Source organism: Mirounga leonina, unplaced genomic scaffold (assembly GCF_011800145.1).
Source record: "Mirounga leonina isolate KUSES-001 unplaced genomic scaffold, KU_Mleo_1.0 Mir_94, whole genome shotgun sequence".
Lineage (NCBI taxonomy): Eukaryota > Metazoa > Chordata > Mammalia > Carnivora > Phocidae > Mirounga > Mirounga leonina.
The window spans coordinates 38,369,599-38,385,765 of NW_023270855.1; the positions used below are offsets into that span (position 1 = coordinate 38,369,599).

Consider the following 16,167-nt stretch of genomic DNA (forward strand, 5'->3'; position numbering starts at 1 on the left):
ATGTTTTCAGTTCTCTTGGGTATATACCTATGATTGGAATTACTGGGTCATATGGTAACTCTATGTTTAACTTTTTGAGGAACTCTAAGACTGTTTTCCAAAGCAACTGCATCATTTTACTTCCCAACAATATATGAGAGCTGCAATTTCTCCACATCCTCACCAATACTTGCTATTTTCTGGTTTTTTATCTAGTTATCCTAGTGAGTGTGAAATGGTATCTTACTGTGGTTTTGATTTGCATTTCCCTAATGACTAATGATCTTCAGCATCTATTCATGTGCTTATTGGCCATTTGTATACCTACTTTGGAGAAATATCTGTTCAGGTCCTTTTTTCACCCCTTAAGATTTTATGTATGTATTTATTTGAAAGAGAGAGCGTGCAAGCTGGGAGCAGAAGAAGAGGGAGAGAGAATCTCAAGCTGACTCCATGTAGAGCATGGGACTTGATCTCATAACCTTGAGATCATAACCTGAGCCAAAATCAAGACTCAGCCGCTTAGCCAGCTGAGCTACCCAGGTACCCCAGAAAAGAACGTTTTTAAAAAAAATGTAAATCGGGGGTGCCTGGGTGGTTCAGTCATTAAGCGTCTGCCTTTGGCTCAGGTCATGATCCCAGGGTTGTGGGATCAAGCCCGGCATCGGGCTTCCTGCTCAGTGGGAAGCCTACTTCTCCCTCTCCCACTCCCCCTGCTTGTGTTCCCTCTCTCGCTGTCTCTCTCAAATAAATAAAATCTTTTAAAAAAAATGTAAATTGGGAGGGTATGTGTTATGGTGAGTGCTGTGAATTGTGTAAGACTGGTTGAATCACAGACCTGTACCTCTGAAACAAATAATACATTATATGTTAAAAAAAGAGAAGAAGGGGCGCCTGGGTGGCTCAGTTGGTTAAGCGACTGCCTTCGGCTCAGGTCATGATCCTGGAGTCCCGGGATCGAGTCCCGCATCGGGCTCCCTGCTCGGTGGGGAGTCTGCTTCTCCCTCTAACCCTCCTCCCTCTCATGCTGTCTTTCATTCTCTCTCTCTCAAATAAATAAATAAAATCTTTAAAAAAAAAGAGAGAGAGAAGAAGAAGGTAGCAGGAGGGGAAGAATGAAGGGGGAGGATCGGAGGGGGAGGCAAACCATGAGAGACTATGGACTCTGAAAAACTGAGGGTTCTAGAGGGGAGGGTGGTGGGGGGATGGGTTAGCCTGGTGATGGGTATTAAAGAGGGCACTTACTGCATGGAGCACTAGGTGTTATGCACAAACAATGAATCATGGAACACTACATCAAAAACTAATGATGTAATGTATGATGATTAACATAACATAATAAAAAAATGTAAATCGAAAACATCCGTAGTTTCGGGTTAATAACAATCTGAGTAATTAAAATAATTATTTATTTTGGGGGTGCCTCCTGGGTGGCTCAGTGGTTAGGCATCTGTCTTTGGCTCAGGTCATGATCTCTGGGTCCTGGGGTCGGGCTCCCGGCTCAGTGGGGAGCCTGCTTCTCCCTCTCCCTCTGCCTCTCCCCCTGCTCATGCTGTTTCTGTGTATCTGTCTCAAATGAATAAAGATCTTTATTTAATCTTTATTAAATATCTTTATTAAATGTCTTAAAACATATATATATAATTATTTATTTGGGGGCACCTGTGTGGGGCAGTTGGTTAAGTGTCCAACTCTTGGTTTCGGCTCAGGTTGAGATCTCGGTTGTGAGATGGAGCCCCGCCTCAGGCTCTGCACTGAGCATGGAGCCTGCTTGGGATTCTCTGCCCCTCCCATTCATGCTCTCTCTCTCATTCTCTCTCTCTCTCTCTAAAATAAATAAATAAATATTTTTTTAAAAAGTAAGTACTTACTTTTCTTTGGGAAAAGAGGAAAAAAAGCCAGAATATGTGGGTAACTGATATCAGCACTTTGTCTTTGCCACTCAGCACTGCAAATGAGCATGCATCTTGAGAAAGACACTCCTCCTTCTCAATTCCAGTTATAATTTTACAATAGTTTGGCCATTTGGAAGTTCAAAAGACTGTTTCATTATTCTGTTTTCTTTTTTGTTTGTTTCATTTTATTATTTTTAAGGATCAAGTTGCTGGTGAATGTGTTATAGAAAAACCAGATAGAACCCACCCAGGTTTACAGCCACAGAGTTCTGGCTCTGAGCCTTCCCTCTCTCAACAGCGACGACAGAAGAAAAGAGAACTGCCTGAGCACAGTGGGGAAGAGAGACAGGTAGGTCAGCAGAGAGCTCTGTGGAGTAAGTCATTATTCTGCTGCCTGGGAAATAGACTTCATTTAGAATGATTAGCAGTTTCCAAAAAGGCACATAAGAAATACAGGGAACATATGGAGAGGGGTGGCAATGGAGAGATGCTAACTATTAGTTTTCAAATCTCAGTGAGTTAGAAATAAAGATTTTATCTTCCCCAGCAAAAATGAACAGGTCATCTTGAGAGTTAAGGGAACAAGCTAACAAAGAATAAATCTCTTAACCCTTCCTGTGTTATACCGATGAATAGTTTCTCCCTTCTGCATAAAATCATGTCGACACCTCATTTCTTGGAAGTGACTTTCATAAGCACCCTCTCTGTAAGCTTCTTAGATGGTCATTCACTTTTGGCAGAGTTTCTTTCCAATAAAGTGCAATGTTTTGAAGTTTTTGAGAGCAAATCACTAACAAATACAAAGGAGACTTACTGGTGGGGGAACTTTGGAGGTAGCTGTATAGGAAATTGATAATTTCCCACCTCCCTCTTTTTAATTATTTAAGTTCCAGGAGGCTGCTCCTCGACTTTTGCCTTCTCTTCCCACTGTTGGAAAAACGGATGTCACATTAACACAAAAAGATGCTGAAAACCAAAATAGAGTGGCCATTGGGTCTGTGAGCTGTTCGAGGAGCAGGGAGGTGTCATCATCAAAGGTTTGTGGGAGTGTATATTGGATTTTTTTCAACCTTCTTATAAAACTTTTTGGTTGTAAAAATCCTGCATATGTTGTGAGGTTTTGTATTAAAACATCTTACCTGGGGCAGGCTGGGTGGCTCATTCGGTTGAGCCCGATGCAGGGCTCGACCCCAGGACCCTGGGATCATGACCTGAGCTGAAGGCAGACACTTAACAACTGAGCCACCCAAGCACCCTAAATAAATAAAACCTTAAAAACAAAACATCTTAGCCCTGCCTTTTGCCAAACAGCAGAGGGGACAAAAATTGTTATTCTCAGCAGAAGCTTTTATTGAAATGGATGGAATATAGTTCCAGGGATGGTCACGTCCACTTAATTAAGGAAACTAAGTAGATTCTGAATGTAAGAAATGCAGAGTTTTTCATTTGCCCTTCCAAAAATGAGTACTTCCCAGAAATGAGGGTTGTGATCATTCCTAGCTAATAGTTGTAACCGTGATGTGGACTGGTTTTGAACAGATACTCCTTTAAAGACCTGTGCAGGACCTTTCCTATAGTGCTGGATGATAAGTCAAACTTTGCAGTTGTTAGAAAAATAGTGAGTAGGGGTGAAAGTAATTAACTGTCTTTAAAAGGATCGACCATTATCAGCAAGAGAGAGGAGGCGACTAAAGCAGTCACAGGAAGAAGTGTTCCCCTCAGGTAAAGTTTTCTCTTTCCTTCATCTATTGGAGGTTGTTGGTTTGGCTTATGGATATAGCCTTGGTTCTGATTGTGAGGTGTGAAGAATTTTCAACATCAGTGATCCATTTGGGAAACAGATTTGGAAGAATTTTTGAAATTTCTTAGGCCTTTAAAAAAAAATCAGCATAGGCTGTTGGGGTCTGGAACTTGTATTATCAGAGGAAGAGGATATTAAAAAGAGAGCAAGAGGGCTTTGAGTGGCATTAACTCCTGGGAGATTTCAGACAGGAAATGGAGTGAACGTTTCATTTGTTTCCATGTTCAGATTCTGCTCGTCAGGAAGCGCTATCTTCCCAGAAACAGAGAGACGAAGCTGGGAGAATGGTGCTGCCCTGGGCTGAGGGCCATGATCATTCTTATTACTATAATCTAAAGACAGTACTAGCAGTTTCTATTTATTGAATGATGTCTCAAGCATTATGGGAGGCATTTTAAGAGCATTATCTTATCTCCTGTTGACGGTAACTGTCAAAGGAAGGCAGCATTATCTGCATTTTGCCGCTGAGGACACTGAAGCTTGGAGAGGTTACATAACTTGACCAGGGTCACAGAGCTGGTGGACCTAGAACCGAGGTTTGAACTGAGGTGTCAGACACCAGAGTGATGATGAATATGCTGAGTTACTTCTAGGCTGGCACTTGCTGTAAAGCCCTCTTCTGCTGAGGCCAGCCCACCACAAACAACTGCTGGGGGTGCTCACTTTTTCAGGCCCTTCAGTGAGGAGAGCTTGTCGGAGTGCATCAGGGCCAGGGAAACCACCAGAAGAAGGCCAGCCCGCCCCTGCCCATTGGTTGTCTTCCAACTGCACTGTTGCTCAGGTACATTACGCAGTCCTATGGAAAAGGGGGACAGGTCTATATCAGGCAAGCCTAATACAGTAAACCTCATAAATGCCAGCTCCATTGATTTCTGGGACAGCACTGCCTTAAGTTATATTTTTTCACCTTGATAAGGAAAAGAACTGGTGAATAATAACTAAAAGGATTATTTTTCCTCCATTAAAGGAATGAGTTTTTTAGGTGCTCTTATAAGCAGTTGGTAGCTGAGTTACTATCTTTTTTAGGTAGTCTTTAAAACAGGACTTCCAAAAGCTTCCACTAGGCAACATTTTGCTTATTCTGCTGTGTAACCAATATACCTACCTACCTGGCCAAGTTTTAGTCTCATTTGCATATCTTTGCTCCGTTTCCTGTTTGTGTCAGAGTTCCTTAGCTTCTCCCTAGGGAGGATGCAGGGGCAGCATCTAGTGGCTAAATGGGTGGTTGCAAGGTTTCCAACCCATGTTCATTTTCTGTGTAATGATACCTGGGGAATAATTATCCATTTTTCTGTATTGCAATTTCTGACATTATTTCTAGGAGCATATAATTATTTTAAAAAATAGAAACTTCCTGTTTTTGAAAGTAAGGAAGATTTGTTGCTTTAACAGTATTCTATGAATAAGTTGTTTCACTGATCAAGATATTCCTCTCCATTTTCCAAAGTTGTAAGGTTTGCATATAATTAAATCAAGTAATCCTTTAAGGTATTTTAACAAAGAGTCTCAGATATAAGCAAACTGAGGTTGCTTTTATTTAGGTGGCATTTTATCTAGCTTAAAATTCCTTAGGTTACCAGCCCTCTGCTTAGGAGTTGGAGTACCAGAAGTATTTGTGTGCTTTCTTCTGGAAAGGAAATTTCTTCATAGCTGAGACTTTCCAGGGCCTTGTAAAACTTCACCTTAATGTTCTTCAGGGTTCACTTGTGAACTTTATGGGTGAACTGGGATATCATTTGGGTAAAGTAACTTCAACTTTTAGATCATTAGTTTCTCCTGTTAAATTGGACCCAAGTACACACTGTATCTAGACATTGCATCTAAGAGTGTTGCGTGTGTTATGTTCTGGTTGTGTTGTCATGTGGAATTTTGTTTTTCCAAACACTAAAGGAAAGGAAACTCATCCACTGTCTGTCTGAGGATGAATTAAGTTCTTCTACAAGTTCAACTGATAAATCAGATGGGGATTCCAAGGAACGGTAAGGTTCTTACTTTTCTGTCTCCTTTCATAAACAGTTTCTATTTTGATTAGTCGTACATGTTTATTCAGACCTGTAGTGCTGCCATCAATAACATTATAAATGGGTTTTGGTACATGTTAGAGCTAAAACTCTCTCTTCTAGTGAACACATCTGATTTCATTTGGAATTCTTACAGAATGTTTTCTTAGATCTATGGTTTATAGTTTTCATCAGATTTGCAAAAATTTTGACCGTTAGTTTTTCATAATTTTTTTGGACTCCCTCTTGCCTTCTTGAGGATTTTAACTATGTCTATATTAGATTGTTTATAGTTGTCTGATAGCTCACTGATGGTGTTTGTGTGTTTGTGTGTTTTTTTGTTTTTTAAAAGATTTTATTTATTTATTTGAGAGAGAGAATGAGAGAGAGCAAGCACATGAGAGGGGGGAGGGTCAGAGGGAGAAGCAGACCCCCTGCTGAGCAAGGAGCCCAATATGGGACTCGATCCCGGGACTCCAGGATCATGACCTGAGCCGAAGGCAGTCGCTTAACCAACTGAGCCACCCAGGCGCCCGGTGTTTGTGTTTTTTATACTTTTTTTCTGTTTCATTTTTCATAGATTCTACTGCCATGTTTTTGGGTCCACTAATGTTTTCTTCTACAGCATCTAGTCTGCTCATCCTATCTCATGTTTTCAACACAGTGTATTTTTTAATTTCCAGGAGTTCTATTTGGGTCTTTTTATAACTTCCGTGCCTCTCTTTAATATATTAATGCAGTCCTCTACCTTGGACATGTGGAATATATTTATAATAAGCACTTTAATGTCCTTATCTACAAATTTTATCACTAGTGTCACTTTTGGGTCTGTTTCTATTAACTGATTTTTTTGTCTTCATAAATGTGTGTTGTTTTCCTGCTTCTTTGCATGTCTGGTATTTTTGACTGGGTGCCAGACATTGTCAGTTTTATCTCATTGGGGGCTGGTATTTTTTGTATTGCTTTAAATATTCTTGAACTTTGTACATGGATGTAATTTACTTAAAAATAGTTGGGCAGAATTTATACATAGAACCTGGGGCTTCTTTCTGGTCTCTCTTTTCTAAGATTTCACTCTCACTTTCTAGTGGCTGTGGTTGTCTTGAACTCTGCCCTTTGGTTTTGCAGGCCAGAGAGACTGTGGGTTTTCTGTTGTACTTTAGCGGCCTATGGCCTTCCCTTAGGCTAAAAGTTGTTGACGCTCCTCCAGAACCTGCCTCCAGGTTTTGTACATTCTCCATTGTCTTCACATACTGTATTTTTGTATTTTGTTGAGTTTATACTTATTTATGGAAGGGTCTGTCTATAAGAGCTTACTTAGCTATTTAGAAGCAGAACTTCCTAAATGTTATTTTGTATCTAATTTTTTAATGAAAAATTCTCATAAAGCCAGTGAAATCACAGGGGAATTTTTTTTTTTTCCAGGAAATGTCATACAAATGAAATGAGTGACTTGGTGCAGTTGATGACTCAGACCCTAAAATTGGAGTCTAAAGAGAGCTATGAAGATCTCCTGGTTCCAGAGCCAGTGTCAGAATTTAAACTTCATCGGAAGTACCGGGATACGCTGATACTTCATGGGAAAGTTGCAGAAGCAGCTGAGGACCTCCATTTTAAAGAGCTACCTTCTGGTGATCGGTTTATTTTTTTACAGCAAACTGGAGAGCATGCTTATTGGAGAAATGTGTCACACCAAGAAGATAATGCTGCCAAAATTTTTTTGCTTTTTTATTATTTTGTTTGGATAGCTCCATAAAAGGCATATCTTGTTTTATGCAGCAAGTTGCGTTCCTGAAAAGTTGCCTGAAAGTTGTTTTCTTTAAATAAATATAAGTGCATGTTTGGATTTTTCATGTGACTTTTCTTGAAATTAGACAGTGTGAATTTTAGGTTTAGGAGGTGGTAATGAGATATGAAGTATAAGTTCATATATACATTTGTCATCACTTTAAAAATATACGAAGTTATGAAACCCAACTCTTGTCAAAGTGAAAAGAATCTTAATATGACAAGATTTAAAAAAAAAAAATGTTCTTCATGTTGCTGTGGTGAAAGTATTTATTTTTCCCTGTCTTTGTTAATTGCTTTTTAGCTGTCATGCCAGGTTCTGAAAAGATCAGAAGAATAGTTGAAGTTTTGAGAGCTGATGTAATCCAGGGCCTGGGGATTCAGCTTTTAGAACAGGTGTATGATCTTTTGGAAGAAGACGATGAATTGGAGAGAGAGGTGAGTGTCCCATTAGCTGTGTCAGCTGCTTATGCTATAGAATTCTTTTTAACAGACTTTTGAAATATAATTAACATACTGTACATTTCACCCATTTAAAGTATACCATTCAGTGGTTTTTAGTATGTTCACAGAGTTATATAGCCATTACCACAACCAAAGTTAGAACATTTAATACCCCCAGAAGAGACTCTACTCATCACTCTCCATTGTCCCCCAAGCCCTCCACCCTTAAGCAACCACTGATATTTCTATGCCTATAGATTTGCCTATTCTGGACATTTCATTTAAATAGACTCATACGAAACATGTGGTCTTTTGTGATTGGCTTCTTTCAGTTAGCATAATGTTTTCAAGGTTCATCCTTGAAGCATATATCACATTCTTGTAGCATATATCACATTCTTCATTGTTTTATATGGTCAGATAATATTCCATTATGGCTATACCACATTTTGTTTATCTGTTCTTCAGCTGATGGACACTTAGGTGGTTTCCACTTTTTAACTATTATGAATAGTGCTGCTATGCACATTTGTTTTTGTGTGGACATGTTTTCATTTTTCTTGGGTATGTACCTAGGAGTGGAAATTGCTAAATCATATAGAAAGTCTATGTTTAACATTTTGAAGAACTGCCAGACTGTTTTCCAAAGTAGCTGTACCATTTTCTATTCCCATCAGTAATGTATGATGGTTCTAATTTCTCCACATTCTTGTCAACACTTGTTATTGTCATCATTTTGATTATAGCCATCCTAGTAGGTGGGAAGTGATACCTCATTATTGTTTTGATTTGCTTTTCCCTAATGGGTAATGATGTTTGCATCTTTTTTTTTTTTTTTAAGATTTTATTTATTTATTTGACAGAGACACAGTGAGAGAGGGAACACAAGCAGGGGGAGTGGGAGAGGGAGAAGCAGGCTCCCCGCAAAGCAGGGAGCCCGATGCGGGACTCGATCCCAGGACCCTGGGATCATGACCTGAGTTGAAGGCAGTCGCTTAACCGACTGAGCCACCCAGGCGCCCTGATGTTTGTATCTTTCATGTGCCTTTTGGTCATCTGTAGATGTTTTTTAGAGACGCATCTATTCTGACCTTTTACATATCTTAGAATTATTATTTATCTTTTTATTGTTGAGTTATAAGAGTTGTTTGTATATTCTAGTTACAAGTCCTTTATCAGATATGTGATTTACAAAAAGTTTTCCTTATTCTGTAGTGGTGTTTTCACTTCCTTCATGGCATTGTTTGTAGCACAAAAGATTTTAATTTTGTTAAAGTCTAATTTATTTATTTTATTTTTTGTTATTTGTAGTTTTGGTGTCATATCTAAGAGGGCTTTGCCTAACCTAAGGTCTTGAAGATTTATTCCTATCATTTCTTCTAATAGTTTTATCATACAAGTTCTTACAAATAGGTCTATAATCCATTTGAGTTCATTGTACAAGGAAGGGCTTCATCTTTATTCTTCTGCATGTGGATATCCAGTTGTCCCAGCAGACTGTTCTTTTCCTACTGAATTGTCTTGACACCCTTTTTGAAAATCAGTTGACCATAATGTAAGGGTTTATTTCTAGACTCTCAGTTATGTTCCATTGGTTTATGTCTCTATGTCTATGCTACACTGTCTTCATTACTGTAGCATTGTAGTAAGTTTTGAAATCAGGAAGTGTTAGTCGTCTAACTTTACTCTTTTTTTTTCAAACTCTTTTGGCCATTATTTGCGTTTCCATGTGAGCTTCAGGATCAACTTAGTAATTTTTGTAAAAATGTCAGCTCAGATTTTGATTAGGATGCTATACAATCATTCTCTAAATAAATTTTAGTTTGACTCACCTGACTTTTCTGCTTAAGGTTACTGTTATTATACTTAAATCTTATTTCTTTTTGAGAGATTCATTATATATGCTCACCTATTTGAAAGTGAACAGTAAGGCATACTTACATTTATGGAACACAAACAACTATATACCAATTTTTAAAAATTACTGCTTTTTCTTGTCTGATAAAAAGGTAATAAATATATGGTTGTTGTAGAACATTTAGAACACACAGATTTAAAAATAAAAATCAGTGTAATCTTAGCCCTCGGTGATTCCAGATTTTGTTGTCTATCATTCCATAAATAGTAGTAACATTTACTACTACTAACACGGTTTTCTAAGCACTTTACATATATTAAGTCATTTAAATCTCCAACAATCCACTGAAGTTGTTACGAGTGATCCATTTTATGGAGGAAGACTCTGTAGCACAGAGAAGTTAAATGAGTTGCCCGAAGTCACACTGCTAACAGTTGGCTGAACAATTGGCCTTCATTGCAGACAGTCTGATTCCAGAGCCCATGTTCTCACCCACTGTTCTATACTGCCTTTTATTCTCTTATACATACGTCTGTGGTTTGCTGTGTATGTACACATCCATCACATCCATATATGTATCATAGCCTTTTTTTTGAGCCCAAACAGGATTAGCCCGTACACAGTTTGTAGTATGTATTTTTCACATAATGGTACAACTGAGCTTAGAAGCACAGCCAGGTCCTTGTAGTAACAATCACTCTTGATCGTTCCTGTGCTTCTGAGGCCACTACTCTTCTCCCGTTCTCCCTGGGCTAGTTCCTGATTGGGTCATGCAGATTATTCTCCAGTGAGTCGGTTGCATTTCATCACACCTGCATTATGGAAACTTTCAGAGTAGTGCCTGAACAAACATTTTTTGACTAGTTATACTTTTAAAATATTTATGTTTCTAGTTTTTTGGTGGTAATAATAGCAACAACAGTAAAGCCTTAAATTCCTAGAAATACAGTTGCTTCTCCACCAGTTTATTTTTGTCTTTGATACGTTACCTTATTTTATTCAAATTCCAGTCTGAACACACATGGTCCAAGAACACTCAAACCAAATATAAACAGATGTTAAAGATTGGTTTTTAAATGTCATAATCAGTGATGTCACACTTACCTGTGATCTCACAACATAAAACCACATCCACACCTCAGTGGCCACCAAACCATTCAGCAGAGCTTCCTTATCTGTGAATTGTTGGAAGCTGATAGTTTTTGAACACTCTTGATAATTTTTTCCGAGCTCTGAATAGCTGTAGGAATCTCAGCAGAGACTGGTTGGAAGAACCAGCTCAACCTAGCCAAAATGTGGCCAAAGCTTTGAGTAAGTCACAGCAGCGCTGGGGCCTTCTCTGCAAGGTTATGGACAAATTGTGCCATGTTCCAGGATGGAAAGTCTGTTATCCTGGATGGCCACTACTGAATGTCACTTCTCCAGCAATTTAATAATAAATGAGATCTAAGTGTTGTTTTAATTTTTTATTTTAAAATAATTTTAGACTAACTGAAAGTTGCAAAAAGAATATAAAGAATTCCTGAATACTCCTCATCTATATTCCCTAATATTACTATTCTGCCACTTTTGCTTCATTATTCTCATTCTCCATATGTATAATTATTTTTCTATCCATTTGTGAGAATGTCTCTCCACCTCTAAATTCTTCAGTATTTCCTAAAAACAAGAATATGTCCTTATAGGGGTGCCTGGGTGGGTCATTTGGTTGGATGTCTTGATTTTGGCTCAGGTCATGATCTCGGGGTTTTGGAATCAAGCCCTGCATCAGGCTCCACACTGAGTGCAGAGCCTGCTTGGGATTCTCTCTCTCTCTCTCTCTCTCTGGAAAAAAATAAATAAATAAAAAGAATATGTCCTTATATAACCACAGCTCAGTGACCAAATTCAGAAAATTAACATTAATGCAATACCATTATCTAATTTACAGACCTTACTTAAATTTCACTAATTGTCACGCTGATACCCTTTATAGCAAAAGAAAAAAATCTGTTCTAGGATTCAGTAGATTCAACTCAATCAGGTTGAATTAAATTAAGGATTACCTTTTTTAATAGGTTTATTAAGATATAATTCACATACCATGTGATTCACCCATTTTAAGTGTACAGTTCAGTGGTTTTTAATATATTCACAAATATATATTTGCTCTCACCACAGTCAATTTTAAATATTATTGTCTCCTTAAAAAGCAACCTTGTACTTCTAGCTGTTGGCCCTCTATCTTCTCCTTTCAGCTCTAAGGAACCAGTAATCTGCCTTTTCTATATAAATTTACCTATTCTGGACATTTCATTTAATAGAATCATATAAAATATGTAGTCTTTTGTGACTGGCTTCTCTCACTTAGCATGATGTCTTCAAGGTTCATCTGTCTAGGAGCATGTATCAGTACTTCATTCCTTTTTATGGCTGAACAGTATTCTGTTGTGTGGCTATGCCACACAATATTTTGTTTAATCTTTTCATCAGTTGATGGACATTTGGGTTGTTTCCACCTTTTGCCTATCGTGACTAAGTTTGGTATAAACATTGGTGTGCAAGCTCCTGTGTGCATTCAGTTCCCTGGGGTGTATAACTAGGAGTGGAATTGTTGGATCGTATGGTAATCTACATTTAAATGTTTGAGGAACTTCCAGATGGCTTTCCAAAGCAACTGCACCATTTTACATTTCTACCAGCAGCATAAGAGGGTTCTGATTTTTCCACATTCTAGTCAACACTTGTTATTATCTGACTTTTTGTTTATAGACTTCTTAGCAGATATGAAGTGGTATTCATTGCATTTCCCAGATGACTAATGATGTACTACTTTCCATTTGTATATTTTCTTTGGAGATATGTCTACTCAAGTTCTTTGCTGATTTTTAAATTGAATTATTTATATTTTAATTAATGAGTTGTGGAATTCTCTATATATTCTAGATAGAAGTCTTATTATCAAATATATGATTTATAAATATTTTTCCCATTCTGTGGGAGTGGTAGAATGTCTTTTTACTCCCCCACCCTCTTTTTTTTTAACGGTGTGAAATCCTTACCTTTATTTCAATGGGAGGCGGTGGTCGGGGCAAATCCTGTTGGTCTGGGGGCAGCTCCAGGTCCTCCCTGTGGGCGCTGGGGTGCTTGGGGCCAGCCTCTCCTTTGTAGGCCCCCACCTTTGGGGTGCAATGGGTTTGGGCAGGGCCCTGCCCCCTGAATTTCTCCAGCTCCACCTTCAGCCCATCATTCACCTTGGGTGGCAAGTGCAGCTGCTGCCCCACCTCCTCTTCTTTTTACTTCCTTTATAGTGTTCTTTGAAGCACAAAAATTTTCAGTTTTGAGGAAGTCCAATTTATTTTTCTTTTGCTACTTGTGTTTTTGGTGTCATCAAAGAACCCATTGCCAAGTCCAAGATCATATAGGTTTACCTTTAGGTTTTTCTCTAAAAGGATTATAGTTGTAGTCTGTACATTTAGGTCTTTGATGTATTTTGAGTTAATTTTTTTATATGTTTTGGAGTAAAGGTCCATCTTCATTCTTATATATGTGGCTATCCTGTTGTCTATCATTTGTTGGAAAGACTATTCTCTCACCTTGTCAAAAAAAAAAAAAAGACCATATACACATGGATTTATCTTTAGACTCTCAATACTATTCCTTTAATCTGTGTTTGTCCTTATGCCGGTACTATACTGTCTTGTTAACTGTTGTTTTGTAGTAAATTTTGAAATCAAGATAGATGAATCCTCCAACTTGGTTATTTTTCAAAATTGTTTTGGCTGTTCTGGGTCCCTTACAATTCTATAGAATTTGCTTGTCAATTTCTTCAAAGAAGCTAGCTGGGATTCTTATAGGGACTGAATTGAATCTGCAGATTAATTTGTGGAGTATTACCATCTTAATAAATGACTTTTGATTCATGAACATGTGATTTTCCATTTATTTAGATCTTAAGTTTCCTTAAACAATGTTTTACAGTTTTCAGAGTGTAAGTTTGGTACCTCTCTTGTCAAATTTATTCCTGTGTATTTTCTTCTTTTTGATGCTATTGGAATTTTATATATTCATTTGGGATTGTTTATTGCAAATGCATAGTAATAAATTTGATTTTGAAAATCTTGACCTTGGGTCCTACAACCTTGCTAAGCTTGTTTACTGGGTTTAATATTCTTTTTTTTTTTTTTTTTTTGGTGGTAGTGGACTCCTTGGAATTTTCTATATATAATATGTCATCTGTAAATAGAGTTAGTTTTACTTTCTAGTTTTCTTTTCTTGCCTATTGGCCTGGCTAGAACCTCCAGTACAGTGTTGAGTGGAAGTGGTGCAAGTGGACAACCTTGACTTGTTTCTGATCTAACAGGGAAAGCATCCAGTCTTTCACCATTAGTTGACTGTGGGTTTTTATAGATACCCTTTATGAGGTTGAAGAAGGTTCCTTCTTTTCCTGGTTTGTTGAGTGTTTTTTTGCTTCGTTTTTCAAAGAAGGTGTTGGGTTTGTCAGATGCTTTCTATTTTGATGATTATATGGCTTTTGTATTTAATGCTATTGACAGTGTGTTATATTAATTGATTTTGGGGTGTTAAACCATCCATGCATTCCTGTGATATACCTCACTTGGTCATGTTATATACTACTACTTATATGATTTTGGAGTCATGTTTCTTGTATTTTGTTGAAGATTCTTTTGTCCATATTCTTACAAGATATTGGTCTTTAATTTTCTGTGATGTCTTTGGTTGTGTTATTAGGGTAATAATTGCTTCATAGAATGTGTTGGGCAGTGTTCCCTAATCATCTATTTTTTTGGAAGAGTTAATGAGTAATTGGTATTCTTTTAATGTTTGATAGAATTCACCAATGAAGGCATCTGGGCCTGGGCTTCTCTTTGTGGATAGTTTCTTGATGATGAACTTAGTGTCTTGTTATACTCAGATTGTCTGTTCTTCTGTTTCTAATTTTGTGTCTTAGGAATTTGTCCATTTCATCCAAGTTAACTAATTAGCATGTAATTATAGCAATCCTTTTAAATATTTTTTATTTCTGTAAGGTTGGTTATTTAGGAGTGTGTTGTTTAATTTCCATATATTTTTAAGTTTCCCCAATTTCTTTCTGTTACTTATTTCTAATTGCATTTTATTGTGGCTATAGAACATACTTATTATTTTTATCTTTTGAAATTTATTGAGCTTTGTTTTATGGTCTAGCATATGGTCTAACCTGGAAATTTTCTGTGTGCACTGGAGAAGAACATTTATATTCAGCTCTCGTTGTGGGGACTATTTTTTAGATGTCTGTTAGTTGTAGTTTGTTTATAGTGTTGACCAAATAGCTTATTTTCTTGTTGATCTGCTGCTGCTGCTGCTTCTTTTTTTTTAATTTTATTTTCCTTGTTGATCTTCTGCCTGGTTGTTTTGCCCATTACTGAAAGTGGAGTGTTATGTCTCCATCGATGTCATTGATGTCTCCAACTATTGTTGAATTTCTTCCTCCACTTCTATTAATTTTGCTTCATGTATTTTGGTGCTTTGATTAGGTGCTTAGATGTATATAACTGTTATATCTTTCTGATGGATTGACTCTTTTATCATAAAATGTTCCTCTTTATCTCTAGTAACATTTTTTGTTTCAAAGTCTATTTTAGCTGATATTAGTATAGCCACTTCAGCTTTCTTATGGTTGCTGTTTGCATGGTATATCTTTTTCTGTCCTTTTACTTTCAGTCTGTTTGTACCGTTGATCTATTATGTGTTTCCTATAGATACTGTATACGGCTGGGTCTTGTATTCTTACCATCCTAACATTCTGCCTTTTGATTGGATCATTTAATCCATTCACGTTAAATGTTAGTACTGATACAGTTGGATTTATGTCTGCATTTTACTTGTTGTTTTGTATATGTCTCGTGTTTTTTTTGTTCTTGTATTTCTCCTTTACTGCTTTCTTTTGCATTAAGTGAATATTTTCTAATGTAGCATTTTAATTTCCTTAATAATTTTTTTCCTATATATTTTCCATTTCTTTCCTTAGTGGTTGCACTAAAGCTATCATATACATCTTAAATTATCAGAATCAACTTCAGCTTTATACTCACTTAATTCCAGTGAGATGTAGAAATGTTATTCCTATTCTCTTTTTCCCTTTATGGTGATATCATTTTACGTATCATACATGTCATATAAATGTTACAAAACCAACATTATCTTGTTATAATTATTTCTTTATATGGCTTTATGTCTCTTGAAGTTGAAAGAGAGGAGAGAAAGTATATGTTTGTAGCTTTTTCTGTAGTAACCTTGTTATTTATTAATTTCTGGTTCTCTTCATTTATTCCTGTAGATTCAAGTTACCATCTGGAGTCATTTCCTTAGCCTAATACAGCTTTGCTGCTACCCACCTCCTTTGTGGTGCTATTGGCAAAT

The 16,167-nt window shown here is 37.2% G+C and overlaps 1 protein-coding gene across 4 annotated transcripts in view; it reads left to right on the top strand.

The window, feature by feature from the left end:
• NEK4 (NIMA related kinase 4) overlaps positions 1-16,167 on the top strand; it is a 33,029-nt gene that overhangs the window by 13,314 nt on the left and 3,548 nt on the right. For 3 of the 4 annotated variants that reach the window (XM_034996510.1, XM_034996512.1, XM_034996513.1), the window contains 7 exons: positions 2,074-2,223; positions 2,762-2,911; positions 3,530-3,596; positions 4,347-4,456; positions 5,566-5,654; positions 7,101-7,306; positions 7,768-7,901. In XM_034996510.1, coding sequence (XP_034852401.1) covers positions 2,074-2,223; positions 2,762-2,911; positions 3,530-3,596; positions 4,347-4,456; positions 5,566-5,654; positions 7,101-7,306; positions 7,768-7,901 — 906 coding nt within the window. The remainder of the gene's footprint in view (positions 1-2,073; positions 2,224-2,761; positions 2,912-3,529; positions 3,597-4,346; positions 4,457-5,565; positions 5,655-7,100; positions 7,307-7,767; positions 7,902-16,167) is intronic. The other variant, XM_034996511.1, reaches the window with a different exon arrangement.